At 61.4% G+C, this 24,557-nt stretch overlaps 9 protein-coding genes and 2 non-coding genes across 11 annotated transcripts; 3 read left to right on the top strand and 8 right to left on the bottom strand.

Moving 5' to 3' along the window:
- Positions 1-205: 205 nt before the first annotated feature.
- Positions 206-4,428, top strand: SPAC57A7.05_0 (putative protein; the record flags this gene model as incomplete). Its single annotated transcript, XM_062768931.1, has 9 exons — positions 206-619; positions 668-731; positions 767-1,032; positions 1,072-1,224; positions 1,266-3,305; positions 3,402-3,519; positions 3,566-4,044; positions 4,149-4,330; positions 4,374-4,428. The coding sequence occupies 9 exons, from the start codon at positions 206-208 to the stop codon at positions 4,426-4,428; spliced, it is 3,771 nt and encodes a 1,256-aa protein (XP_062624915.1).
- A 122-nt stretch (positions 4,429-4,550) lies between these two features.
- sec8 (putative exocyst complex component sec8) lies at positions 4,551-8,793 on the bottom strand (the record flags this gene model as incomplete). The annotated part of the gene is made up of 7 exons (XM_062768930.1): positions 4,551-5,057; positions 5,096-5,485; positions 5,524-5,778; positions 5,818-7,100; positions 7,141-7,412; positions 7,450-7,837; positions 7,875-8,793. 7 exons carry the CDS (start codon positions 8,791-8,793, stop codon positions 4,551-4,553), a joined length of 4,014 nt encoding a protein of 1,337 aa, XP_062624914.1.
- A 171-nt stretch (positions 8,794-8,964) lies between these two features.
- On the bottom strand, positions 8,965-11,388 carry sut1_0 (General alpha-glucoside permease). Its single transcript, XM_062768929.1, has 7 exons — positions 11,031-11,388; positions 10,963-10,976; positions 10,066-10,925; positions 9,803-10,024; positions 9,624-9,768; positions 9,111-9,582; positions 8,965-9,061 (listed from the first exon to the last, which is right to left on the bottom strand). The coding sequence occupies exons 1-7, from the start codon at positions 11,382-11,384 to the stop codon at positions 9,014-9,016; spliced, it is 2,115 nt and encodes a 704-aa protein (XP_062624913.1). The 5' UTR covers positions 11,385-11,388; the 3' UTR covers positions 8,965-9,013.
- Positions 11,389-11,803: 415 nt separating this feature from the next.
- LOC62_02G002419 lies at positions 11,804-11,886 on the bottom strand. The gene is given in 2 exon segments: positions 11,804-11,838; positions 11,850-11,886. It is a non-coding gene; the product is annotated as a tRNA-Glu (tRNA).
- A 39-nt stretch (positions 11,887-11,925) lies between these two features.
- On the bottom strand, positions 11,926-12,010 carry LOC62_02G002418. The gene is given in 2 exon segments: positions 11,926-11,961; positions 11,974-12,010. It is a non-coding gene; the product is annotated as a tRNA-Phe (tRNA).
- A 1,415-nt stretch (positions 12,011-13,425) lies between these two features.
- Positions 13,426-14,067, bottom strand: Pfdn6 (Prefoldin subunit 6). Its single transcript, XM_062768928.1, has 5 exons — positions 13,988-14,067; positions 13,878-13,939; positions 13,698-13,822; positions 13,604-13,664; positions 13,426-13,527 (listed from the first exon to the last, which is right to left on the bottom strand). The coding sequence occupies exons 1-5, from the start codon at positions 14,061-14,063 to the stop codon at positions 13,465-13,467; spliced, it is 387 nt and encodes a 128-aa protein (XP_062624912.1). The 5' UTR covers positions 14,064-14,067; the 3' UTR covers positions 13,426-13,464.
- Positions 14,068-14,269: 202 nt separating this feature from the next.
- LOC62_02G002416 (uncharacterized protein) lies at positions 14,270-15,266 on the top strand (the record flags this gene model as incomplete). The annotated part of the gene is made up of 3 exons (XM_062768927.1): positions 14,270-14,411; positions 14,484-14,784; positions 14,840-15,266. 3 exons carry the CDS (start codon positions 14,270-14,272, stop codon positions 15,264-15,266), a joined length of 870 nt encoding a protein of 289 aa, XP_062624911.1.
- LOC62_02G002415 (uncharacterized protein) lies at positions 14,992-16,938 on the bottom strand. Its single transcript, XM_062768926.1, has 4 exons — positions 16,766-16,938; positions 16,388-16,668; positions 16,097-16,354; positions 14,992-16,063 (listed from the first exon to the last, which is right to left on the bottom strand). Exons 1-4 carry the CDS (start codon positions 16,837-16,839, stop codon positions 15,324-15,326), a joined length of 1,353 nt encoding a protein of 450 aa, XP_062624910.1. The 5' UTR covers positions 16,840-16,938; the 3' UTR covers positions 14,992-15,323.
- A 768-nt stretch (positions 16,939-17,706) lies between these two features.
- Positions 17,707-19,347, top strand: SHO1 (High osmolarity signaling protein SHO1). The gene is made up of 7 exons (XM_062768925.1): positions 17,707-17,955; positions 17,993-18,071; positions 18,124-18,144; positions 18,194-18,362; positions 18,401-18,813; positions 18,866-18,995; positions 19,058-19,347. The coding sequence occupies exons 1-7, from the start codon at positions 17,817-17,819 to the stop codon at positions 19,088-19,090; spliced, it is 984 nt and encodes a 327-aa protein (XP_062624909.1). The 5' UTR covers positions 17,707-17,816; the 3' UTR covers positions 19,091-19,347.
- A 17-nt stretch (positions 19,348-19,364) lies between these two features.
- Cog8 (Conserved oligomeric Golgi complex subunit 8) lies at positions 19,365-22,475 on the bottom strand (the record flags this gene model as incomplete). The annotated part of the gene is made up of 2 exons (XM_062768924.1): positions 22,433-22,475; positions 19,365-22,384 (listed from the first exon to the last, which is right to left on the bottom strand). The coding sequence occupies exons 1-2, from the start codon at positions 22,446-22,448 to the stop codon at positions 19,365-19,367; spliced, it is 3,036 nt and encodes a 1,011-aa protein (XP_062624908.1). The 5' UTR covers positions 22,449-22,475.
- A 491-nt stretch (positions 22,476-22,966) lies between these two features.
- estB_0 (Extracellular esterase EstB) lies at positions 22,967-24,090 on the bottom strand. Its single transcript, XM_062768923.1, has 2 exons — positions 23,794-24,090; positions 22,967-23,750 (listed from the first exon to the last, which is right to left on the bottom strand). Exons 1-2 carry the CDS (start codon positions 23,959-23,961, stop codon positions 23,034-23,036), a joined length of 885 nt encoding a protein of 294 aa, XP_062624907.1. The 5' UTR covers positions 23,962-24,090; the 3' UTR covers positions 22,967-23,033.
- Between the last annotated feature and the right edge of the window lie 467 nt (positions 24,091-24,557).

Raw genomic sequence — 24,557 nt, 5'->3', positions numbered from 1 at the left:
CGACGACGGCGACGGACGACGACAGCCAGCAGTTACAGCAGAAGCAGAATCCAACAGGCGCAAACTAGTGCACCCGAGACTTGCATCTCTCCCACACACGCACCACTCTGCATTCCTCGGCAACATCGAACAAACAAAGATACTGGGTGTGGGGCACACGATAACCACCACCAGATATAGCCCGGGCGCACCGAGACGCACCAGCATGCCCGAAGCCCACCCGCTCCAGCCGCTCAACGGCGCGGCGGCCCCAGTCATACAGGTGACGGGGGAACACGAGTCCGTCCGACCGGGCCACCACCACGCGACGTTTGTGGTCGGCGGTGACGACGAGGACGTGGGGGGCCGCGCGAGCAGCCTGCGGTCGTCGCGCCGCTCACTCAATGGCCAGGCTGCTGCGACACAGGACAAGGACAAGGAGAAGCGCAATGGCACCGGCACCGGTAATGGCGCGGGCAACCCCCCTGCACCGAAGGACGCAGCGCCGACAACACCGCCCAAGCCGCCCTCGGCGATCTCCAAGACGTATGACAAGCTCATGAAGACGAAATACTTCTCGTGGATCAAGCCAAAGCTCAACTTTAACAGCATCAAGATTGTGATCCGCGTTGCCATTTCGGTGAGCAGCCCAGTGCGCAGCGCCAGGCAAGGTACTCACCCCGCACAGATGTGGCTCGGGTTTGTCCTGATGATGATCCACCCTGTCGGCTTCGAGATGGGCCCCGCGGCGTGTACGTTGTCTTTGCTCTGCGCCACTGACGATCAGTCCTCGTGCTCATCACGACCTCGCTCATCCCCCCATGGCAGAGCTTTGTGCAGGTCGTGGACACCATCTTCAACCTCGTCCTCTACTCGTGTCTCTCGTGGTGCTGGGTACGTGCGGGCTGCGGCGACGACGTTGACCTCGACAAGATTTGCATCGCGTGCGTCATTGCCCATGCGACGCGACACCCTACCGACCCGGCAAAGATTGCCGCGGCAGAAGCAAAGTTTGCGTACATCACAAACCCGACGCTGAGGGACCTCAAGATGGTGAGGGTTGGGGTGCTGCGGCACAGCTGACAAGGTTAGGTGACGCACGCGACGTACCTCCAGGCGAAACCTGCCATCGTCTCCGCCGTCTTTCTCGCCTTTGGGACTGGCCTCGCCCTATGGTGGAAGGTCCGCACCGCGCCCAGCGCGGCGACCATGCCCCTTGTGATTGCGTGTATTATCATGGATGTGGTAGGTGTGCCGTGTCGAATGGCGCTGAACCGAAACAACAGGGCCTTACCCTCGTCCCCATGTACCCGACCGCCTTTTACAAGATTGGCTGGATCCCCATTCAGCCCATCTTCATTCAGGCTGCCATCGGCCTCGTCTGCGCCCTCTTCATTTTCCCCCAGTCGGCGTCCCACCAGTTCCGGACCAAGTTTGCCGGCGTCGTGGACCCCCTCCACAAGGCAGTCCAGCAGATCGAGACGCTCTTCTCCGAGGCGAGCCACATGAACACGTTTGCCGTTTCCGAGGAGAGCAAGGAGGGTGGCAAGCCCGCTGAAGGCGATCCGTCGGCACGCAATGTCAGCTTTGACGCAGCCAGGGGGGACCGCGTGCGCGACTCGGCCACCGACGAGAAGCTCAAGGCATGGGGTGACCGCAGCGCCGCGATCCGCCAGGTGCTTCTTGGCAGTCTGGCTGGTGTCCCGCCACTCGCTGCTCAAGCTCGCTACCTCCCCATTGATATCAGCTTTGGCCGCCTGTCAGGCAAGGACCTGACCGAGATCTACCCCCTTCTCTCAGCTATGCAGGCGCGTGCTAGCGGCCTGTCGTTCTTCTTCAACGCTATTGTCAACAATGTGCGGCACACGCACTTGGACTCGGCAGGATTCTCCGCCAAAGTTGCGCTCGAGGCGCACGATAGCAGTCGCCCACCTTCCAGGGCGCCGTCACGCCCGGCCTCGGTCCGAAACATCCCTTCGTCGAGGGATCTTGTCGATCACTCAGACACGGAGAATGGGCCCCACACACCAGGAGCCGCCAATGGCAGTGGGCACGTCACACCGACCCAGGATGGGGACGACACCCGCCCGGACAAGGACGCCAAGGACGAGAATGCGCTCATGAAGCGTCTGCACAAACATGTCAAGCATGGCCACCGAAGCCACGGACACCACCACAGCCACGGGCATCATGGACATGGACACGGACACAAGGGCAGCCACATGTCCTTGCTCGAGCACCTCCACAAGGCGCAGCAGCCCGTCGGCGTGTACGAGAGCCAGCGCTACATGGACGTCGAGCGTGTCGAGGACAGAGAGCTGGACCGAGTTCTCGAGGGCATGGAGCTCTTGTCCAAGGGTTCGCTGCCAATCGCCAAGGCTCTAAGCGAGGGTTTGGCGGCTGGTTCGGCTTGGTGCCACGCCAGTGACCGCAGACGGTTCGCTGGAGATTTGGAACTCAAGAGGTGCATCTCGGAACTCGAGGTGGAGCTCAAGCGGTACAAGATGCTCCGTCCCGATGTCATCAAGCCGTTCGCCCACCTCTTCGACCCCAGCCATCTTAGCGAAGATAAGACGACGGTGCACCACAAGGGCCTCTTCTACTGCTTTGTGGCGCAGTACCACATTATCGAATTTGGCGAGGCGCTGCACGCGTTCCTCGCCATGCTCAGCAACAAGGACGACCTGCGTGTCAAGCGCAGACTGTGGCTCCCGTCCCCGTGGGCGCTGCTTGCCCAGTTTGGCATCGATTGGTGGAAACCCAAGGCCAAAGGAGCTGCGTCGGATGCCACAGAGGAGGAGGAGAGTGAAGGGTTGGACGCTTCCCTGGACGACGATGAGGAACAGGTGCACGACCAGCTCGGCGAGGCAAGGCGCCGTAACCCCGACTACATGCCTTGGAAGTCGACGCCGCTCATTCTCATCTCCAAGCTGACCAATGTGTCGGATGTCTTGACCTCTCGCAGTGGCATGTTCTTCTTCAAGGCCGCCATTCTCAGTCTCCTGACGTCCATGCCGGCCTACTTTCACAGCACCGCTGCCTGGTACTACGACAACCGAGGCATTTGGGCTACGATCATGGCGCAGCTCACCCTCGCCGTCTTCTCTGGCGAGACACTTGCGTCGTGGGGCTCGAGGTTGATCGCGTCCTTCTTTGGCGGTTGCATCGGTCTCGCGGCTTGGTACACTGGCTCGGGGCATGGAGACGGCAACCCGTACGGCCTGGGAGCCGTCTGCGCTGTCGTCTTCCCGCTCGTCGTCTTCTACCGCCTCTACTACCCCGCTCCCGTCACTGCGATCGTGTTTGCGGCGTCCGTGTCTCTTGTTGTTGGTGAGTGGCAGTGGTAATTCTCTTGCTGACAGATCAGGATACGTGGGTATTGCTTCAAGTAAGAGGACAGCAGTCACTGACCCCCAAAACAGTCGTACCTCAACGGTCACCTCTTCAGACTTACAAACGCATCGTGGGGCTGGGAGGTCGGATGGCTTCGCTTCGTCTGCGTCGTTGTCGGCATCACCTCTGCCTGGTTCTTCTCCTATCGTGCGTGGGCTTAGTGGCCGCAGGCTCCACTCGCTAACCTGCATAGTCCCGCCGGCGTACTCGGCAAGGTTTGCTACGCGGCAGTCGTACGCACGCTCAATCGGCGCCACCGGCAGGATCCTGTGCGATATTCTGTCCGCCGCAAACGACCCGCACCCGTACGTCGATGAGACGCAGAACGAGCGCACTCGCCAAGAGATCCAACGCGCCCGCGCCAAGCTCGCAAAGCTCAAACACCGCCACCACGACGCCACAAAGGAGTACACCATCCGCGGTCGCTGGCCTGAGAAGAGCTACGCAGGCCTCCTGATGACCCTCGAGGAGCTCGTCTCGCTCCTCATGCAGTTCAACCACGTCCTGCCCCAGATGGACCCGCACTGGCGCCGGAGCCTCCTTATCCGCACCCGAATGTCCGACCCCCTCTTCCTCGGCGATGTGCTCGCCGTCATCTCCATGTCCATGGCCGCGATGCGCGCAGGCACCCCGCTACCGCAGATCACTCCGGGCCCCCTGATCGTCAAATACGTAAGTCTTCCGAGGTGCGCTTGTGTAGTCGCCGCAACTTAGTGGCGCCGCAACCTTGATCAGGACGCAACCTTCACCTTGATCCGCTATTTACCCGTACACAGCATCAGAGCAAGCACAAGGGCTTTGTCGTGCCCCAGGATCCTGGAGAGCGCCACGAAGACATTCCGACCCATGTCACGGTCGAAGTTCTCCAGGGAGAACAGTACATGCGCTACGCCCTCGGCGTGGCAACGGTGTACGCCATCATGTCGAGGCTAGACGGCCTGGTGGCCGTGTGCAAGACGTGAGTGCCGAGTACTCTGTACCTTCTTCGCTAACTCCCCCAGGCTTCTAGGAGAAAACTTCCACATCTCAAACCTGCGTTTCGGAGAATCAGCGTAGAGTCGTCGTCAGTAATATCCATATCCACTTGATCTCAGCGTCCGCAGCATCACTGTAGCAGCATGGCATAGTATTACAGGATAATCCATTACGATATGGCCCGCTACCAGAGCAGGGCCGGGCTAGGCCCCGACGTCCCAGCCGGGGATGGACATGGCGAGTGCGTGAAGATCGATAAGATACTCGTTGAGGTCGGGCAGTGTCTCGTCCGAGTCGGTCTTGCACTGCAGCGTGAGCATTGCGTTGTAGTCGTCAAACGAGAAGAGGGGGTCGGTCGTGTGGATGCTCTTGAGCGTTTTCGTAGGGCCACGTTCAAACAGGTCCCAGTATTCCGTGGCGCGGAGGAGCATGCCCTCTGGCTCGGACACGATGATGCCGCGCAGCGTTTGCTGAAGGGACAGAATGTTGCGGCGGATCTTGCGCACACCCGCCGAGTTGACGACCTTGATGTTGCGCGCGGCGTGGACGTAGACGTGATCAATCAGCGCCGCGAGGCCGCGGAAGATGAACTCCTTGTCGGCTGGCGACAGCGCGCGTGAAACAATCTCGTCGGCCTCCATGAGCGACGTGTTGAGGTCCGTGACGTCTGGGTCGGGCTCCAGGGCTTCACTCTCAAGACGGAAATCGCCCTACAATGTCAGCTGATGTGGCAAGGGAAGGCACCCACCTGTTGCAAAGACGCGCTGAGGTTGCACAGTGCACGACAGCGCACCTCGAGGCGCATCGTGTTGAGCGTCATATCAATGAGCTGCTGGTAGGTCTTGACAATGGCTCCGAAGCGCTGTGCCATGGCGTGGGTGAGGGGCAGGCGAGGCGCCGTGCTCGCCGTGCCGTCGCTCATGGTTGCCGTTTCGGCTGTCTTGTCGTCAACCAACTCCTGGATGTCGATGAGCGAGTCCATGAACCATCGTATCGTCTGGGCCAGGTGGCCGATTGACTCGAAGCGGCGCGTCGAGTTGATGAGCTGCGACTCGCGGGGCATCTTGTTGTCCAAGAGGCCCATCTCGAGGGCGACTTCACGCTGCTCTGCATCCTCGACTTCGTCGCGGTCGTCGAGCTGGACTGTCAGTCGTGGTTCCCTCCGCTCCAACTCACAGAGGCGCCCCGGACGCGCGTCATGGCAGCCATGACATCGTCGCGCTGTGCCCATACAGCCGGGAGGGCAAGTGCCTGCGTAGGCGAGGTACGGCTCGGTGGGAGCGTTGCTAGATCCTTGAACCTGGTGGCGCACTGCTCGTAGTACTGCACCACCACGCCGACAATAAGGCGGCTGTAGTCCTCTTTGTGGAACGGCGTTTGCTGGAGCATGGTACACAGGCCCTGCACCAATGTCATAACCCGTACGCTAGACTGGAATGGTTAGCAAGCTTTCGCTGAGATGTGACCAACCTTGAGAGGCGGCTTGTCACCAAGGCCTGGTCGGCGATCGAGCTGGAAGGCGTCGTAACCAGACACGGCCTGTTGGAACGAGGCGGTGACCTTTTCCTTGAGCTGCGGGATGTAGGCGTCGACGACAAACTCTTCGAGTACTGTTCCGAACTGTGACATGTCGTCTTCGAAGCCGGGCGGGACGATTGCCACTGCCCGGTCGATGAAAGCCAGTGTTGGCTGGAAGAGGATCGTTACATTGAAGAGGTTGGCGGGTGTGAGGGTTCGGTATCCCCCTGCCGCCGTAACTCGATCATCCGATGCCAGACCACCGCTGAGGACATTGACATCGCCGGACTGCAGGTTGATCAATCCTGGGACCGACGCTCGCAGTGACTGCTTGAGTGCCTCGTCGACCTCCTTGATCTCATTGTTGACCGCGCGGGTGTCGGTGTCGCTAAACCTGAACAGATCTCGTGTCTTGTCTCGGGATTTGCCGTCACGGAGCACCTCGTTGACGCTGGGAATGGCACTGGAGTTTGATTTGGATCCAGCCGATTCGTCGTTGAGGTAGATTTGTAGCAGCTGACGGACCTCGTGCTGCACCGGCCGCCAGATCTCGAGCACTGGAACGTTGAGATTCAGGTCTGCCTTGCTGTTATCCCTAAAGTCTCGGCGGGAGGCGATCCAGCGTGCAGCCTCGTAGACGGCGCGGTGCGCCTCCATCACTGCCGACAGTTTGGAGTAGAGCGTCCAGAACAAGTCTTGAAGGATGACGGCGTGCTTTGGGAGGCCGCCCTGGTCGCCTGACGCGGACACTCTGTCGCTGTCGAAGAGCGGCATGCTCTCCAAGTCCTGCTTTTCTGCCAGTAACAGGCTTGGTGGACGAAGGGCGGAGATCTCTTCCGCACGCTGCTCTGCTCGTTCTTCGACCTCGTCGCTGGTCGTGTCGATCAAGGAGTGAATCTCGGTCGGTACACGGGTCACCAATGCGTCCAAGGCTGTACCGAGCTTGCCCAACGCCGCCAGTGCCTCGAGCAGTGTCTCCATGTAGGCAAATGAGTCGACCTCACCTGTCACCGCATCGGTCGTAGTTCCGACGGATGTCAAGGACGTGATCGACGCCGTGTTCGCCAACTGCGACGCTGACCTGCCGCTTCGCGCCGCAATCTCATTGAGTATTGGCTCGTGGTTTGGCTTGACGGCGAGATGAGAAATGTAGCTCGAAAAGCGGGACGATGTTTCGACCGATCCAGAGGCATCTCTGCGGATAGGGGCGTCCTCTGCCCATTCGATGACGGGCACTGGGGCGTCAGAAGTCATGCCGCAACAACACACACTCACGCTTCGTTTGTCCTGGCACATATGACCGCCACCTTGTCTCACTGTTAAACGTCTTCAAGTAGATGTGGTTATGCAACTCTTCGACCAAGACGTCGGTGAGTGATGTCTCCTGCGAGTTGAAGAACAATCGCAGTTCTGACATGGCACCAATGTCGCGGATATCCTCATGGTTGATCTGTTTGATGCTGCGAACCAGCAGCAGTGCAGCTTGCAGGAATCGCTTTTCCGCGACCAGGGACTCGAGCTTCTCGGGCACCTTTTTCAGCTCGTCGCTGTGGGGTTAGCATAGTACGCGACCCGAAGACCTACATGTGATCAAGGATCTGGAGCATTTCGCGCACCATGCGCTCTCGTGTCCTGACGCTCGAGAGTTCGGCCTTGCCTTTGCTGCTGATACCCTCCTGGGCGTCTTTCAACGCCACACGCGAGACCTTGACCTGTGCTTGGGCACGCTCAAGCGCAGCGACAAAGTTTGCGTGTGTTGGCAGCGATGCGGCGAATGTCTGGAAATGCGACTGCACCGCCGTCTGCAGGCTGATCGACAGCGCCGAATGGACCGCCTCAAAGTCCTCGAGATCGGGATGCGGCGGTAGGCTTCTACTCGGCGCCTGGGATAGCAATGACAGTGCAAGTGACGACGACGAGAAGTCGCCCTCCATGATGAACGGCCAGTCCTTTCGAATTCGGCGCATCACACCTGCAACGGTCAGCGAGCACCGACCTCGTCCACCCACCATCGATCTCGGCAAACTTGCCGCCACCAACGCCAGACGTCAGATCGTCCCAGTTGTTATTCTCGGCCGGTCTCGTGACTGTGCCCCTGCGCGGACGGCGCTGCTGCTGCTGTGGTTGATTCTGGGCGCTTCTTCCCGCCGACCTGAACGCGTTGACGACGTTCCGGAGGCGGTCGTCGGCAGTGTTCCCCGTTCCAGCGCGCACCGCGGCGGCTTGCTGCGCGACCTCGTCGCTCTGCTGGCGCGCGACGGCGCGGTCGGCGCGGTCAGCCGCCCAGCCGCCAGTCGGGCGCCCGTCCACAGGCGACACGGGCGAGTAGTCGACCGGCGGGATCACGAGCTCCACGGGCGAGTCGTGCACCGGCGGGATCTGGAGGCGCGTGGGCGGCGGAATCTCTATCCTCTGGCCGTTCGACGGGCGGGTGACGTGCGTCGTCGGCACCGTGCGGAGCGACGACGGAGGCGGCGCGCCACCTTGCATGTCCTCGCTCTCGCGACCGCGGCGCAGCGAGCGCTGCGGTCGGGGCGGGGAGAAGCCTGATGGGTCGCGCATGCCCACCGACTGCCGCGACGCCGAGCGCGCATGCACGACGGGGGGCAAGGCCGACGTCGACTGGCCGGGCGAGTGGCCTGCCGATGGCCGCCGGCCGGGTGGGCCGCCGCTGTTGACGATGCCGCCGATGGGGATGCCGCCCGACAGGACGCCGCCGTTCAGCCGCTGCGACAGGTCGGCATTGACCTGTGAGCGGGTCGCCTCGCCGCCGGCCGGCCACGCTGGCCGCGCAAGGTTGGACGCCGGCGCGCTCGGGTGCGGATATGGGCCATCGCTCAGACCACCTGCGCCGAGAAAGTCGAGTTCTGGGACCGGCTGCGGGTTGGATATTTGGAACCGGGACCCCGGGTTTGGTCTACGAGCCATTGCGTCGTGTGTTGGCCCGTGGTCGCGGGGTTGTGGCTCTAGATGTAAAGGAACAAGTTACTGGAAGTTGTCGAGAATGCGTTGAGGAGGGGGGGTCGCGTCGGTGCTCGGTAGTGTGGACGTCACACTCCAGGGTGACACGCTACATGGCCCCTCGCGGAATCAAATCAATCACAAACAATCCATCACTTCTACAGTGTAAAACGTATTGATACATGGCCTACTCTCCAATCTCTTCGCGAATCTCGGCAAGACGGCGACGCATGATCTGCGAGGCATGTTAACAGTGTTGCTTCCCGGCGACTCGTGCGACTCACCTTTTCAGTCTTGGTCGGTGGCACCTGGCGGCAGATGACGGCTCCCACGAGTGCCATCAGACCTCCAAAACGAAGGACCCACGCCACACCCGTCTTGGCCTTGAACACCTCGTCAAAGGCAGGAGCCGAGTCACCGGCGTCGCCGTCGGCCACCCTGAAAATGACGGACGCGACCAGCGCAACAATGAACTGGGGGAAGACAATGGCCAGGTTGTGGATGCCCATGATGGTGCCCCCGGCGACAGATCCCTGTCCAGCAAACTCCATGCTGGCACCCTCCAGGTCGGCAGTGGAGTAGCTCCTCATCAGTGGAGTGGTCTCGGAAAGGGTAGAGTTCTGCCCTGGACGGAATGCAGGCCCCAGCGATGACGACCGGCCGTGGGCGGGGCGATCGTCCGTCGCTGCTCCGTTTGTGCCATTGGCTCCGGGCTGCTCCAACTCCTTGAGGAACTCCATGATCATGGCAAAGGGGCTGGGAATTTAGAATTGCACGTCGACACGAGTAGAACTTACACCCAACAGGCAACAGCCCAGCAGATGCCGACGAGCGAGATGAGGATCGTGGCCTGCCAAACCTTCTGGACAGCAAATGTCCCCATCATGAGGACGAAAAAGAGGACCAGTGCCCAAGTCCAGATGTTGCGAAGTAAGAACGGCACTGGGGTCAGACTATGTCGACGAGTAACGCTCACTCCTGGGCAGCTTGAGCTCCTTGCCATCCCTAACGACTTCCAGCTTCCACTGGCGGACCATTTCGCGGACTCGCTCCACTTCGGCCTGATGAGCGCGATCCCTCGCAAACTCCGAGTCGAGCGTCTCGTCCTCGTCTGCAGAGTCGTCATCGTAGGTGGCGCCCACAAGGCGGGGGTCGCGCTCTGAGAACCACGGAAGAACGGTGCCAGCAATGATCGCCACTGAGGGGGAGTCAGATGTGCCTACAGAAATATCGACGCACCGAACGAGTAGATGAGGAGCGCGAAGCTTCCTGCGCGCGTCGCAACTGTCAAGTCAGGCTCGTGACCTAGCTCATACGCCATGACGTTGATGACGTAGTAGGTCGCGTAGAAGAGGAATGGGAACCAGCCCATGAAGGCGGCGATCTGGACCATACAGATGCGCCTAACGGGCTTTGGGAGCGTGACGATTGCTTCCTTGATGGTAGCCAGGATGTCGCGGAGTTTTGATCGGCGATGGAAGTGGGTCGCACGCTCGTCCTCCTCGATAAAGTGGCATGTGATCCAGACGGTGATGACAAGGAGGATGAGGGACAGCACGCAGAGCTTGCGGAACTGGTCCCCTCCGAGCCACTTCAACCCCCACACATTGTTGAGGTTCATGTATCCCATTGTAAACCCGACAATGTTGCCGAGGTGGTTGAAGCGCCCGTTCCAGACATTGGCCGAGTTGAGCTGGTCGCTCGGCGTGACGTCGAACACGAGGTTGCGCAGTGACGCCTGCAGGCCGTTGAGCGCAAAGTCGAGGCAGTAGAAGCAGAAGATGGCGATCGCAATGGCCAGTTCGCGCACCATGGCACCTGTGTTCGGGTCCCAGTCGCCTTGTCCGCCGCCAAACAGGTCCACGATCGCCTTGGCCACCGGCTCGGTGAACGCGAGCCCGAGACCCGAGAGGACGAGGAGCACGGTACTAGCCACGACCCAGTATCTGCGTCGGTAGCGCGATGTCGAGCTGTCCGAGATTGCCCCAATAAGTGGCTGCACGACGAGGCCGGATATGGGACCTGCGAGCCATACCAGCGACGTCATGGACTCGGACATGCCCAGGTCTCGGAGGTAGGGCGTGCCGTAGCCTAGCTCGCTGCATGTCAGGGGGGGCGCGTCGGGGAAAGACTTACACTGTCCAAGCGATCTGTTGCGCGTCAGCCTCGCGTCATGTACAGGCCCGCAGCCCACGCCGACTCACCTGGCTCCCGCCCATGGACACGGTGAGCGCCATCAGCCGCCAGAGGCTGAGGCGCTGCTTCTCCCGGCCGCGGTTGTGTGCCACGCCGTTGCCGTTCGAATCGTGCACCACGACACCCTCGGTAATCGGCAGCCGCCACCCCGATGCGCCGTTGCGGCCCGTGGGAGACGCGGGGTCCGGGGAGCGCATGAGCGACGAGAGTGAAGTGTAACGCTCGCCACCGCTGCCGCCTTGTCTTCCTGGCGGCTGTCCCAGGCCTAATGGGCTTGCGCTGTTCGCACCGTTTGCGTCGTCGCGCCCCGGTGTGATGGGTTCTCTTGAGCCGAAGCGCCGCGGTGTTCTTGGGCTTGTCATTGTGGTGGAATGGGTTGAAGAAGGGTGGATCGAGGCAATGACGCTGGTAATGGCGAGAGTGGCTTGAGCGGCGTCAGGGACACTGAGGGGTGCAGTTACGTCAGCGCATGTGCCCAGCGCCACCTGGTGTTTCTAATCCGCCGTGTAATGGCCCCCCCTCAGGCCCCTAATCGCTTTATCCTAATCACCCAGGCATGATCACCTCTGGCTTTCCCTCGCCCTTCCTTTGGGCGTCTCCTGCCGTGCCCTACGCCCGGCCTTACGTACCACCACTTTCACCAGCCTGCGCAGCCAGGCCTGCACACCTTATAAGCCGGTTTCTACGCTGTCTATCTATGCATTCTACATTCTCTCTCGATCCAGTCCCAACATCTCCATCACAACCTCCTTTCAAACAGGCCATACAAACCGGCAAAAGCTTCTGCTACCGGGGTTCGAACCCGGGTCGTCTGCGCTACAGAGTCCTGAAAGGCAGATATACTGACCACTGTACTATAGCAGATAGTGGTGTGCTCGACGTGCCAGGCACGCCGGTCGATTGTGGAGCCAGGGTGGATCGAACACCCGACCTAGCGATGTGATGACTGAACTTCAGTCGCTCGCTCTCCCAGCTGAGCTATGTCTCCGGAAATCGACGCTGACGGCGGGGTGAGCTCGGTGTTGGCTGCGCGCACAGCGAGGCACAGCCATAGTGGCAGGAGAGGGAGGAGGGTTACAATGGCGTTTGTCGAAAGGCTGTGCCTCTTGGAAGGCTCCTGCATGGCGTGGGTGGTAATGGGCATGATGTACGTTGTTTGCGCTGCTTGCGACGTTGGGAAAAGGTCAGACGGATGAAAGAACGCTGTCGTGGCACTGTTGGTGTCGACAATACGACGATTGCCTTGGGCTGCAACAGCTGCCCACGGCACGCTTCTGTGCCTTCTCTCTCCGATTGCCTGTCAGACGCTCCTAGCGATGTCTACTGCTCGTGCAGGTAGTAACGAAAGTGGGACTGTGCCGGTCGTGTGCTGTTGTCGTTGTAACACGGTGTATCTGGGGCTCGCCGGCGTACAGTACAGCATGTCGTCTGTTATCGTCTTGTGTTCGGGCTTCACCCTTTCTTTCTTCATTTCCGACTTTGTGCTCTGCCTCCTGCCCCCCCCACCCCCTCCATCCTCACACGCGCCAGCTGTGTGACAGGTACTGGCCAAGACGACTATTCTCAACTCGTACCTCTCGCTCTCCTATTATCTGCTGTCGTCCGGTTCGTCGCCCTCTTCCGCGAACGCTGAACCTCCCAAAGGGCTGGCCACAATCCGTATAGTGCACCCTCTGCCTGTAGAGGAAGAAAAGGCCTCCGATGGTGACGGGTGGTGGGGCGGTGTCATGGCAACTGCCACCAGTCGTCGTCATCGTCGTTGTCGTCGGTTGGCCAGTGTGCCACGACCGTGAATCACTACGTTGCAGTCAGTCCCAGTACCGTAACAACCGGGTATCAGGCGAAGTTCACAGAGGGGTAGGAACATATGTCGAGGAAACGGAGACTTCAAATGTCATCGTCTTCAGTCCCACGACGGACTGAAAGGCGCTCATTGACGCGATGTAGACGGCAATCTCTGTCATCGTCGTCGACTGTCCCAGTCATGGGCGTGAAACACAACGAGGTAGTGAACTTCAGACGACAGAAGAAAGACGGCACACCTCTCCCACAAATCCCAGCCGCGACGTCTCCGTCGATACTCACAGGTCGGCCGCAGCTGACTCCGCCTGCGTGGTGCCGCAAGGACCGCCGGACGGCGTGCGATCTTGACAGACTATGAGCTGGAAGTGAGTCCAGTGTCACACCCCTGCTCCAGCGCCAGAGGCGACAGGTAAGATGTAAGCTGCAAGCCCACCCTCTCGCTGCTGGCCCCGGCCGTGCCGTGCACTTCTGCCATCGCCCAGCCCTCAGCACACCACCACGGGCTCAGCGGAGACCAGCACAACAACCCGCCCCCTTTACGAGTACGCTCCCGCCCGCGTCCGTGTCGATGGCTATGCATACAAATGAGAGGCGGCCAGGCCGCCGAATTAGACGCCAATGCTCTGCTCTATCGCGCGCCTACTTGGCCGGCACAGCGCTGGGGGGCTGCAGCGCCTGGAACTCGCGCTGGAGGGCCATGATCTGGGGCGAGGGTCAGCGAGCAGGCCGGGAGGGGGGAGGCGCCGCGAAGTACAGCCGGCGACAAGAGACGACCCACCTCGTCCTTCTTCTTCGACGCCACGGCGTCCTGGTCCTTGATCTGCTTCTCGACGCGCGTACTGCCGTCAGCTGAGCCACAACGCTGCACCCACATCTCGCTCTTGATGAACTCGAGACGTTTCTGGACGTTGGCCCGCGCCTCGGCCTGGTCCTGCGGCACGAGCCCGGGGCCGATGAGCTTGAACACCGTGTTGTGCGCCTTGAGGCCCTCAAACTCCTGTGCGGGTGAGCTACAATTTACGTCGCCACGCAGCTCGACTCGCCTTCAGCACCTGCTGGTTCTCGGACAGCTGCGCGTCCAGCCGCTGGCGCGCCTCGATGGTGCCGGCCATGTCTGGGATGTTAGCTTCGTAGGCACACGGCTCGCCGCAGCCGCACGCACCCGACTCGAGCTTTTGAAAGTCGCGCGACGACTCCTGCAGCTTTGCCTGGATCGCCGCGATCTTCTTGTCTGCCATGGTGAATGTGTGGGTGTGAGCAAAGTCAAGGATCAAGGAGAGCGACCTTGAACAACACCGAGCGTCGAGCAATGTCATCGGCGCGGCCCACGCGACTTTTGCCCCCGCCCTCCACTTTCAACGACCACCGTCAACCACGGCGCAAAGACGCGTCACAAAGTCAACATTACTTTGCATCTCATCACGCCAACATCACAGCACGCACAATGCCCGCGGGTGCCGACCCGCCAGAACAGCGTAAGCGCCCCGCGGCGCCCATCTCCGCCTCGGCCTTCAGCTTCACCCTCGGCCCGCCAGCGAAGAAGGCCAAGCCTCCTGCCCCGCCACCCGCGGCGAGGAAGGTGGCGAGTGCGGCCCCGAAGGCAGCGGCGCGGGCGCCTCCCCCGCCAGCACCACCACAGCTGGCGCAACAGCCCACAGTCCCGGCCCCAAACCCGAACGCAACGCCCAAGAAACCCGTCGTCCTCGGCTCGCTCCCCTCCCCGTTCGCCCTCTCCCCCGCGACGCCGCAACGCACCCGCCTGACCGCCGTGCTCGAGGACCCCGCGTCGCCCTTCAGGCGCCAGCCCAAGCCCGCGCGCGAGGACACGCCAGGAGTGGTAGGCCTCACTGCGCTGCCGAAGGTGCAGCTCGCGGCCGTGGTGCATGCGCAGCGCGAGGACGAGGGGGTCGGCGTGTCGCCGAGGAAGAACAAGGGTACGATCGTGCACAAGGGCCCTGGGTGAGTGTTCCCACTCCCTATTGTCGCATTAGGCTGAGCTGACGTGATGGCCCAGCCCACCGCCGTCGGTGCGCCTCGTATCCCTCCTCGCCGCGTCCAACACCTCCCTCGTCCTCTTCTACACCGCGATGCAGCACGCCCTCGGGCCGACGGCGCGCCACCGTACCACCCCGGCCAAGTACGCGCGCTCGGCGCCTGGGCGGCTGGCGATTGTTTCACCTGTTCCCGGGCCGACGCACGTCGTGGTCATGTTTCGCTGCCGTGTGATCTCGTGGCGGGAGCGGCTGCCAGACGACGAAGTGGTCGTCGTGCTGACAGCTTTACCCTCCGACTGCCCTCGAGTCGGTGTCGACCCCCGCGTCGCGGCTTCGCCTGGGAAGCCCCTCGAGATTGGCGTCTGGGAGCCGTGGAGCGATCGCCACGTGCCCTCTCACCCCGACGTCCTCTTCCTCTCTCGTTACCTCATCGCCGAGGCAGAGTAACCCCCACTACTGTATCCCTACCGTTGTATACAAGTTCATGATGTGTAATGTACAATGCTACTCCATGTCTAGGAGGTCCCACCCCTCACTCAGCTCCTCATGGTCGTCGTTACTCGCCCTCGCACCCCAGCGCGCATTCTCGGCCGCCAGTACCGCCGCGACGACCTTGGACACGTCGAGCCCAAAGCCCAGGTGCTTGAGTACCTCGCTCGTGCCGGGCTCGTGTGCGCGGATACCGAGGTGTGCGCGGATACCGAGGTTTGGTGACTCGGCAATCAGTGCGAGCAGCTCGAGCACAGATGTGGCGGGCACGAGGACGCCAGAGGCCGTGGGCAGCGGGAGCGGCGGCTCATCATCGTCCTCCGAGTCGCGACTCGCGCCACCGTTCTCGCGGATACCGACACCGGGCACGCCCTGCGTGAAAGCGAGGTAGGCGACCGAGTGGGCGAGCAGCCCAAACGCAGTCAGCGTGAGCCGATGCTTGGTGCTCGATTTCGCCACCACCGCCGAAATGGCCGCCTGCCGGCCAGCAGGATTGTCCTTGTACTTGTCCTTTGCGGAGAATGCCTTGCCCGCGACCGACGCTGTCGACGACATCCACAGGACATACGGCTTGTCCCGCCACTTTGTCGTACCGAGGAACGGCAAATTGGGCACCATTATCGGGCGGCCGACGTGCGGCAGTTCGGTCGGCGGTGTTGGCGTAAACGGGAGAGCGATGGAGAGGTATCGAGTCATGAGGGAGAGGAGGTGTATTGTGTGTACGAGCGCGGCGTTGATATTCAGCGACGTGTAGTCTGGAGTCAGCTTCGCCAAGAGGAGCGGCTCACTTCGAAGCGCTTCTGGAGCAGGAAGTTCAACCTTGGCGATCTCCCAGCCCTTCCCAGCGCGCTGGACGCCAAAGACATCGACCACTTCGCGAACGAGCACCCGGCGGGCCTGTATGACGCGCTTGCCGACCTCGCGTTGCTGCGACTTGACGGCCGAGATCTGGGCACGAATATCGGCTGGCGTGACTGTACCGCGTTGGACCGCCTCGAGGGCCTCCATACGGGCTGGGACGTTTGCCTTCTCCATGTACGCTCGAGCTGGCGTCAGTGATGCCCTTCGCTGGCACCTACCCGTTGCGAGGTCTGCGTCCGCAGCGGCAACCTTGGCTCGCAGTGCTGCAACGCGCAGCTTGGACGCCGCGACTTGAGCCCGTAGCTTGCGCCACGCCTCGACCCCGTGCGTTGATGTCGAGCCGGGCACGGCCTTGACCCTCGTCGCGGGGGTTGGCGTCTGCCGTGCGCTTGGAGCGGCAGACAGCGCCAGAGTGCCGTCCTGCAGCTGGGTTGCTCGCGCGACGGCCTTGTCAGCCTGCAAGCGGAGACTATGCGCGAGCTCCGTGTGCGTTTTGATGCTGCGGGTGTCAGTGGGATCCAGCGCTCGGGTGCTGCCATGGGCCGTCACGGAGCCGCCGCGGCTGATCCAGTTGACGTTGCGCTGCTCCAACTCACCCTTCCCTCAGGCAGGTGGGGCAGTACTGCTCCCTTTTTGGTAGCTCGCAGCATGGGCAAGCGAGTATTGTCATTGTTATTGTGTAGGCGGGGTCATTGCAAGCAGGGGTGATGAGGGGTTGTTGAGGGCGCTTGATAAGGAGTGGGCTGGGTGATGAATGTGATGGCAGTTTGGACGTGATTTGAGAGCACTGACGTCGATGCATGCAGCACATTATCGCCACTCAAATGCGGGGCAGTCGGCTGACCGCGGGATCAAAGCCACGTGCATTCGACACGTGGTCTCACTCAACCTTGTTTTTGAATGAAGACCCCTGAAATGGAGCTTGCTTGCCCAGCAGTGTGCGTAGGCAGTCCCAGCGGAAGCAAGACAGGAGGAGGTGCACACCAGCCAAGCCTCGCCCCAGGGCGCATCAAACACCATGCTTTTCCCCTGCCGAACCGATGAGACGACACGAGACGCGCGTTCAGGAGAAAACAACGCAGAATCAGGACCTGTCACAGGAATCCCACCACAGCACCGGCACAGCCCGGCGCATGCTCAGGCAAGCAGACAGGTGCGCAGGTGCGACGCCGCAACCCAAAGCACAGACTTTTTTTCTCTTTGCCGAGTGAGCCCCCCCCCGCGCGCCGTGCCGTCGTGCCACTCACGCACTTCGCGCGCCGCCGATGTCAGACTGCACGACAGATCTTGTAACAGTTGCCATGCCGTGCCGTACAGCATTCAAGCAGAGAGTGCACGGGGGAACCGAGTTGGGGGCCATGCATGACCGCAGCAGCAGCAGCGTTGCCTACATAGAAGCCTAGCGCGCCCTCAAACTGACGGGGAGTTTAGTCCGAGTTTTGTTGCCGCCCGCCCGTCGCCCGTCCGTCGTTCGGCTGGTCGTGTTGTTGACGCAGTTCAAACGCGCGCGCCGCCGCCGCCACCACCAGAACCACCACCACCACCACCACCGCCGCCGCAACAACTCCACAAACCCTTTTCACACAATCTACCTTTACAACCCCTTTCATCGACTCATTATCACTACTACTTGCAACTAAACCCATCATGTTCGACAACGGCCTCGACGTGGGCGTCGTCTTCAGACACCCCACCCTTCTCGTCACCTTTGCCCTCGGCATCCCAGGATGGCTCGTCGCCTTTGCAGCCCAGTGTGCCCTCCAGGCTGGAAAACAAACCGTCAAGGGTATGCGCAACGGCCACTGGCAGCAGCTGACTTGCAGTCGGCAATACGACTACCACTATTTCAACGTCAGGTGTCAACGGCGCCGGTTCTCTCTGGTTCGCCATCTGGGTCCAGCTGTAAGTCGCCAGTCTGTGCATCGCCCCGCGCCGCCGCTGACCTCGTCCCAAGCTTCCTGATCATCGGCATTTTGTACGTGCACCCTGCGTCATCTGGAACACACCGATACTGACCAACATAGCCTTGCCTGTGCTTCCGACTGCATCGCGACCTACCGCCTTCAGATCTCCATCTTCACGGCTGTCTCACTCGTCTTCGCGGTCATTGGGGTTGACGCCCACATCTACGACAAGGGCCACGGCGCCGCCCTCGCCACTGCTGCCGGCTGGCTCATCCTCGCCATTGTTGACGTGAGTTTCGCACGCGTCACACCGCCCCTAACATGCAGATTCTGTGGCTCCTCCTCTTCACATCAGAGGAGGGCTCCCTCCTCTACCACGTGCTCAACGGCAACAGCGGCCTCTCGTGGGGCGGCCTCTCGCGCGGCCGCTCTCTCCGCAACTCGCACAACGAGACGGGCGTGTACCAGTCCGAGTCGGCCGGCCTCCGCCACGGCGCCGCCGACCGCGGCATGAGCTCGCATGACATCCCCACCGGCAACGGTAACGGCTACGGCATGGGCCCAACACTTGGCAGCGCCCCCAACGGGCTGAACGGCATGGCCACTGGTGGATACTCGTCCGCCCCCACAATGGACACGGTGGCGTCCAAAGCCAATGCCAACACGTCGGTGTCGCGCGACGACTTTAGCGTCGTTGGCGGCGGAAGCGTTGACAACGTCACGTACAAGCACCGCGCAAAGTGAGTGCCGCGCCGCGGACAGGGTGGTGGAGGGTGACGCTGACGTGCGCAGGGCAAACTACGCCTACACCGCCTCTCCCGATGACCCGAACGAGGTCTCGTTCGCAAAGGGCGACATCCTCGACGTCGTCGACACGACAGGCAAGTGGTACCAGGTCCGGACGCCGAGCGGACAAGTTGGTGTAAGTGTTGCCCTGTCTCGGTTCATACCTCGGTTGCGCGCCCCTGCTCACACGCTCCCCAGATCGCCCCCTCCAACTACCTTTCCCTGCTTTGATCTGGCTATCGGCCGCAGCGCATGTCGCAGCTATCACTCTAGACTGAATGTACCAACGTGCCCGTATAGTGGAGTGCGAGCGCGCAGGCGTGCGCGACGACGACAGAGGGACAGATGGCGGCAGCGCGCCGATGCTACCTAGCGGGCCGGGTACACAGGCGCGTTGCTGCACAGTGTGCAGATGTACATGTCTTATGAGCCGCACGTCAGTTACGTCTATAACTCGTATAAATAGTCCAAATGCATGAACAGTGCCGATCACAGCGTGCGTCTACTACTTCTTGCCCTTCTTCTTCTTGTTCTTCTTCTTCGCCCCACCGCCCCCACTGGTGCTCGGCGCGTCGCCGGGCGTGGGCGACGCGGCGCGCGAGTTGGCTGCCGACGGCTGGGCCGAGGAGTCGGTGACGGCTGCGGGTGTGTCGGCGGGTGTGTCGGCGGGCGTGTCGGCGGGCGTGTCGACGGCAGACGCGTCTGGTGTTTCGTCGACTGGTGGAGGTGGTGTTACATGTGACGCGTCGTCTGGTTGTGACTGTGGCATGGGCTCAGGAACAACAGCCGCGGGCAAAACATCAACAGCCGCCGTGGCAGGTTCCCGTAAAACTTGTTTGGACGCGTCTCGAACCACGTCAACAGACGGGGCCGCAGATTCCACGGTGGCAGCGGCCTCATGCTTCTGGGGTGGTATTGACTCCACGGGGGTCTCTGCAACGCTGTTGTCCGTTGCAGCGTGGGCTGTCGGTGCTGTTGATGCCGTTGCTGATGGTGCCTCGGATGTTGTTATCGGCTCTGGGCCAGTAACCTCTTTCGGTAATGGCTCGTCTGATAACTCTGGTTCAGGAGCTGGCGCCGCTACTTCGATAGGCTGAGAAGGGGGTGCTGCTTCAGATGGAGAATCCGTCGAAGGTGCGGTGTTTTCTGGGAGGGCCTCGGCCTTCACGGGCGGTTCTGCCGCCAACTCGGCGTCAGGCTCGTCGATCGCTGGGGCCTCTACAGTCTTTTCTGGGACTGGTGTCGGTGCCAATAAAACTGCGGCGGGCTCCTCGACAGCAGGTGCCTGTCCAGTCTTCTGAGCTACTGGTGACGACTCCACTTCGATTGGTGCGGACTTCACGTCAACGGCCCGCTCAACCTCCGCAGGCTTCGACTCCACTTCCGCCGCCTTCTCCGCAACGGGTGGCGCAGCCTCAGCAGCCCTCTCGGTCGGTGCAGGGACTGAAAGCTTCTCCTCAACTTCCTCAACCTCCTCGACGGAGGCGGGCTTAGATGCAGAACCGTTTGTTCCAGCGTGCTTGGCTTCTGGTGGTGTAGTGTTGGCAGTTGGCAATGGTTCCGAGGGCGCCGCTGGGACAGGGGCTGGCGGTTCTGGCTCGTCTAGCTTCTCCACAGCCCTTTCCACGGCGGCAATCTCCTCTGCGGCCTCCTCGGGCTCCGCGGTGATGGCTGTGGCCTCGACCTCCTCCTCAAGAATGGGCACGGGGCTTGGGGCGCCGGATCCAGTCGGTGTCTTCGCGAAGCCGTTCCTGTCTGCGCCGTTGGCGCCAGTCTTGACTGCCAGTGGCGCCTTTTCGTCGGCCTGGTCGTCGACCCACGCCGACAAGGCATCCAGCGCCTGCTGAAGCTCCTTTGACGGCGACACCACATGCCCCTCGTTGTCGTACACACCGCGGTTCAGCGCGTCGATGAGCAGCGGAACGACGACCCTGACCCATGTGTCTGCAAAGGCGGAGCACACCCAGCGCGTCTCGCGCCGCTTGGCGGAGCGCGCCTCGGGCGTGAGCTGCGTCTCCGAGTTGCGGCGGATGAGGTGCGCCCTGCCGCCAGATGAGCGCGTTGGTGATGTCGGTGCGTCGCTCAGGTGGTCGGCAACAGCGGCCAGCTGCTGCACGTATTGCGTGATGGCCACTGTCGATATCCGCAGAGACGCAGCCTGTGTTGCTGCAAGGAGCGGGTGGAGGGAGAGAGGGGCCAACAGGCGGAGAGAGTTGAGGGCGGAAAGGTGGCCGTTGACAAGGATGGCCAGGGGAGGGAAGCGAGCGAGGTCGGTGGGGAGGTGCTCAAACGTGCCGTCCCACTTGACGAAGCCGAGTGGAGACTCTGATGCGAGCAGCGGCTGGAGGTACTCGTGTGCCATGAGCGTCTGTGAGGGGTGCGCAGCAGCCTTGGCGCCTTGCGTCAACGTGGCCGAGAGCGAGCTGGTCGCAGCTTCGATAGTCTGGGAGAAAGCGTCCTTGACGGCATCTGCAAACGGCTCGGTGATGAGGGCCGAAAAGTCGAGGCCGACACGAGCAAACGCCAGCGAACAGTATCCGAGCTGAACCAGGATCGACGAGAGCGACGCGCTGTCGTTTGACATCTTGGGCACCTGCTTTGCGACGAGGTCGACGAGCTCGTGGACGCACTGGCCAACAAACGACGCGAGCTGCGACGCCGCGATGCCCGAGTTTGCGCTGGTCGACTCGAGGAAGATGGCCGAGAACTGCGAGATGATGTCGAAAATGTGCTCTCGGAACAGGTCGACGTACTTGCGCACGTATCGGACCGGGTCTGGGCGGTCGCGATCGAGACCAGCGAGATGCGTGCGGAAGTTGGACAGGCGCGACATGAGGAACACGAGCCCAAGCTCCGTCTCGTCGATCGACTTGAGCCGGCGGAGGTAGCTGACCGTCTTGACTAGCGCAGGCAGCTTGATCGGCTCGCGGAGGAGCGCGAGCAGCTGGACCAGCATGAGCTGGAACACGCCCTCGACCTCCTTGGCTACGTCCTGGACGAGCTCAATGCCGGGATAGCGTGCGACGAGCTGCTCAGCATGCGCACCCAGCTCCAGCGCCTCCTGGTAGTATCCATTGCGTACACAAGTGTCCATGAGCTGGGGGATCTCGAGGAGGTCGAACAGCTTGTCCTGGTGCTCCTGCACGAGCGCGGCCTTGGCTCGCGTGTTCTGGACGCCGCTCGTGCTCTTGACAAACGTGCGGCACTCGTCCTCGAGGGCAGGGACCGCATCAAGCAGGTTGCCGAGCGACTCGGAGAAGTCGTCAAACGCGCTCGTGACTGCCGACGAGCACTTGTGCACCGAGATGAAGGTCGGGTACTCCCTAAAGCAGAGATTTGTGAGCTCGCTCTCGACGGACGCGGCTTCGGCGGATATGGCTGACGCCTCGGCGAGGATCGACTTGAGCGGGAGCGCGAGCAGCTCGTCGAGGTAGCTCGAGGCTGCGGGCGACGCCAGGTCGGGCGCCTGCGAGCGCCGCGTCGCCGCGGTCGCCTGGAGGAGGTCTGTGAGAGACGGAGCCGGCTCTGGGGCTTGTCAGCTGGTGTCGTCGGGGCGATTGCCTCGCGGCTCACCTTCCGCCTCCTCCATGATGCAGTGCAAGTGTGGTGTGACGGGGGTGGTTTGGATGAATGCCGGAGGGTTGATCCGGTGTCATTGATAGCGCGCGTGCCGCGGCGCATCGCTGGCAGCAGGCAAGGTGGTCGTGACGACGGGGGGTGATGAGTGTATGGATAGGCGCGTGAACCACGTGGAACATTAGGCATACTTGACATCCAAAGCGCCTAACAAATCCTTATTCCCACTACCCCGCCTGACCCATTCCCGAGAACCACCACCCCCGCTACTCGGCGATGTCATACTGCTCAACATCTGCTCGATGCCCGGGTTACTGCTCCCCCACGACGAGCGACTACCGCTTGACCATCAGTTGGGCCGCCCACGCTATCCTGGGCCCAAGTCTATGCATACCGTCCGAACTGGAACAGGCACTGCAAACTAAGGTTGTCTCACTTTGGCAGCCGCTATCTATTCCTGTGACCTTGGCCCTCCCGTAAGGCAAGTAAGTGACCGCAGACCAACGTGATCATGTCGGCCCAAGCGCCAGGTTGCCGAATGTCTTTGCATTTTTGAAATCTACATGCTACGAGTGTACAGTCTCTACGGTCTTCGAGTTTAGGCCTCAATGGCCGGAACGTCCTCGCGCTTGGAGATGAGGAGATTGGGGACACAGCCGGGGATGGGACCCTTCTTGCCGCCCAGAGCCCAGAGGATCCAGGCAGTGACATTGGGGTCAACAGCCTGGGCGAGGTGACCAGCAAGGTCAGGAATCCAGCCACACTGCGTCTGAATGACAATGTTGGTAACTCCGGGCTCGCCTGTGAGCTGGCCGCTGGTGTAGGGAAGGACAAACTCGTCAAGCTTGGACGAGATGGTGGTGTAGTCGACACCGGGGACTGAGACACCTCCACGGTTGAGGTCATCGAGGAACGCCGAGGGGGGGAGGAACTCGACGCAGGACTTGCAGACGGCCCGGACGGCGGGAGTGACGCCTGGGATAGTGTGGACGAGCCAGTCAAGGCCGTACAGCGACGTGCCCTTGTAGTTGGCGCCAAAGCCGACAAAGTGCTCGACAAAGTCCTTGCCGCCATCAAACTTGATGTAGTACGAGCCGACAGTCGTGCCCATCGAGTGACCGACGATGTTGACCTTCTTGGCACCAGTGGACTGGAGGACCTTTTGCACAATGCCGGCCACCTCCTTGGAGCTGTCGCGCATCGACGCGAAGCCGAACCAGATCTGGTTCACCGACCCGTACTGCGGGGTGAAGACGCAGTAGCCGTTGGCAGCGACGATTGGGGCCTTTGTGAACCAGTTGATTCCCGACGGGGCCTGGTACGGTCAGTATTCAGGCTCTAGAGTGAGATGTACGCACCCCGAGACCGTGGAGGAAGATGACGGGGTTCTTGCCAGGCTGAGGTTGGCAGTTGTAGTCGTTGATACCGGATGTGGCGCGAGCAGCGATCCTGGTCTCATCGACGGCCGGGGCGGCCATGACGGCGGTCGAGGCCACGAGGGCAGAGGCGATCCAGCTGAGGCGCATAGCTGTGGATTGTTGGGAGCCGGAGGAGGTTTGAGGAGCTTGAAGTTGCTGAGGATGGGATCAGCCTCTGACTCAGAGATTATAAACAATTCTCGCGACCGGGCAGGTGCTCGCAATGCATCCGATCTTACTCGGGCATGGTCAACCGTAAAAGATCAGTGTTTGATAGTGCAGGATCTGCAGAACATGGCTGACGCTGGCAAGACAAGGAGACATCGAGCTGCCGCCCAGAGCCGCATGGGTGAACCCTTACGTGGGCGGGATTCGGGTCGGCGGCACAATGTGGTACTGTTCCAGGGTGACGATCGGGTGCCCATGGGACGGCGCTGGTACCAAGTTTACCCCATGCTGGTGAGTGCCTTGCCCTCTCTTGGATCATCTTGACCTAGCCACCTCGGTAATCGCTTCCTATAGCTCGGTGGATTCGTGTGTCAAATGTGACGCCAGTGGCGCGCTCTGGCGTCGGGAGGTGCGCCGCAACCCACTGAGGCGTTCGTTGTCGCCGCATGATGAAGGTTATAGTTCTTGGTCGGTCAGAGGTCTCGTGTGTGTGTGTGTGTGCGCACACATGGACAACGTTTGCCAAGGATCCAACC

This window comes from Vanrija pseudolonga, chromosome 2 (assembly GCF_020906515.1).
Source record: "Vanrija pseudolonga chromosome 2, complete sequence".
Lineage (NCBI taxonomy): Eukaryota > Fungi > Basidiomycota > Tremellomycetes > Trichosporonales > Trichosporonaceae > Vanrija > Vanrija pseudolonga.
Note: the sequence above shows the minus strand (reverse complement) of the source record. Positions and strands in the feature narration are given on the sequence as shown.

What these genes read in the sequence shown, in the direction of transcription:
- sut1_0 (XM_062768929.1), bottom strand. Translation starts at nt 11,384, where the DNA reads ATGACAAGCCCAAGAACACCGCGGCGCTTCGGCTCAAGAGAACCCATC. An exon ending in GCTCCTCATCTACTCGTTCG is followed by an intron (nt 10,025 to 10,065) that starts GTGCGTCGATAT and finishes ACTCCCCCTCAG; the next exon opens with TGGCGATCATTGCTGGCACC. An exon ending in TGGGCTGTTGCCTGTTGGGT is followed by an intron (nt 9,583 to 9,623) that starts GTAAGTTCTACT and finishes CTAAATTCCCAG; the next exon opens with CCCCTTTGCCATGATCATGG.
- Pfdn6 (XM_062768928.1), bottom strand. Translation starts at nt 14,063, where the DNA reads ATGGCAGACAAGAAGATCGCGGCGATCCAGGCAAAGCTGCAGGAGTCG. An exon ending in GAGTTCATCAAGAGCGAGAT is followed by an intron (nt 13,665 to 13,697) that starts GTGGGTGCAGCG and finishes AGCTGACGGCAG; the next exon opens with TACGCGCGTCGAGAAGCAGA. An exon ending in CGTCGAAGAAGAAGGACGAG is followed by an intron (nt 13,528 to 13,603) that starts GTGGGTCGTCTC and finishes CCCTCGCCCCAG; the next exon opens with ATCATGGCCCTCCAGCGCGA.
- LOC62_02G002415 (XM_062768926.1), bottom strand. Translation starts at nt 16,839, where the DNA reads ATGACAATACTCGCTTGCCCATGCTGCGAGCTACCAAAAAGGGAGCAG. An exon ending in CCCACCTGCCTGAGGGAAGG is followed by an intron (nt 16,669 to 16,765) that starts GTGAGTTGGAGC and finishes TGACACCCGCAG; the next exon opens with CATCAAAACGCACACGGAGC. An exon ending in TGCTCCAGAAGCGCTTCGAA is followed by an intron (nt 16,064 to 16,096) that starts GTGAGCCGCTCC and finishes AGCTGACTCCAG; the next exon opens with ACTACACGTCGCTGAATATC.
- SHO1 (XM_062768925.1), top strand. Translation starts at nt 17,817, where the DNA reads ATGTTCGACAACGGCCTCGACGTGGGCGTCGTCTTCAGACACCCCACC. An exon ending in ACGTACAAGCACCGCGCAAA is followed by an intron (nt 18,814 to 18,865) that starts GTGAGTGCCGCG and finishes TGACGTGCGCAG; the next exon opens with GGCAAACTACGCCTACACCG. An exon ending in CGCCGAGCGGACAAGTTGGT is followed by an intron (nt 18,996 to 19,057) that starts GTAAGTGTTGCC and finishes CACGCTCCCCAG; the next exon opens with ATCGCCCCCTCCAACTACCT.
- estB_0 (XM_062768923.1), bottom strand. Translation starts at nt 23,961, where the DNA reads ATGCGCCTCAGCTGGATCGCCTCTGCCCTCGTGGCCTCGACCGCCGTC. An exon ending in TCTTCCTCCACGGTCTCGGG is followed by an intron (nt 23,751 to 23,793) that starts GTGCGTACATCT and finishes TGACCGTACCAG; the next exon opens with GCCCCGTCGGGAATCAACTG.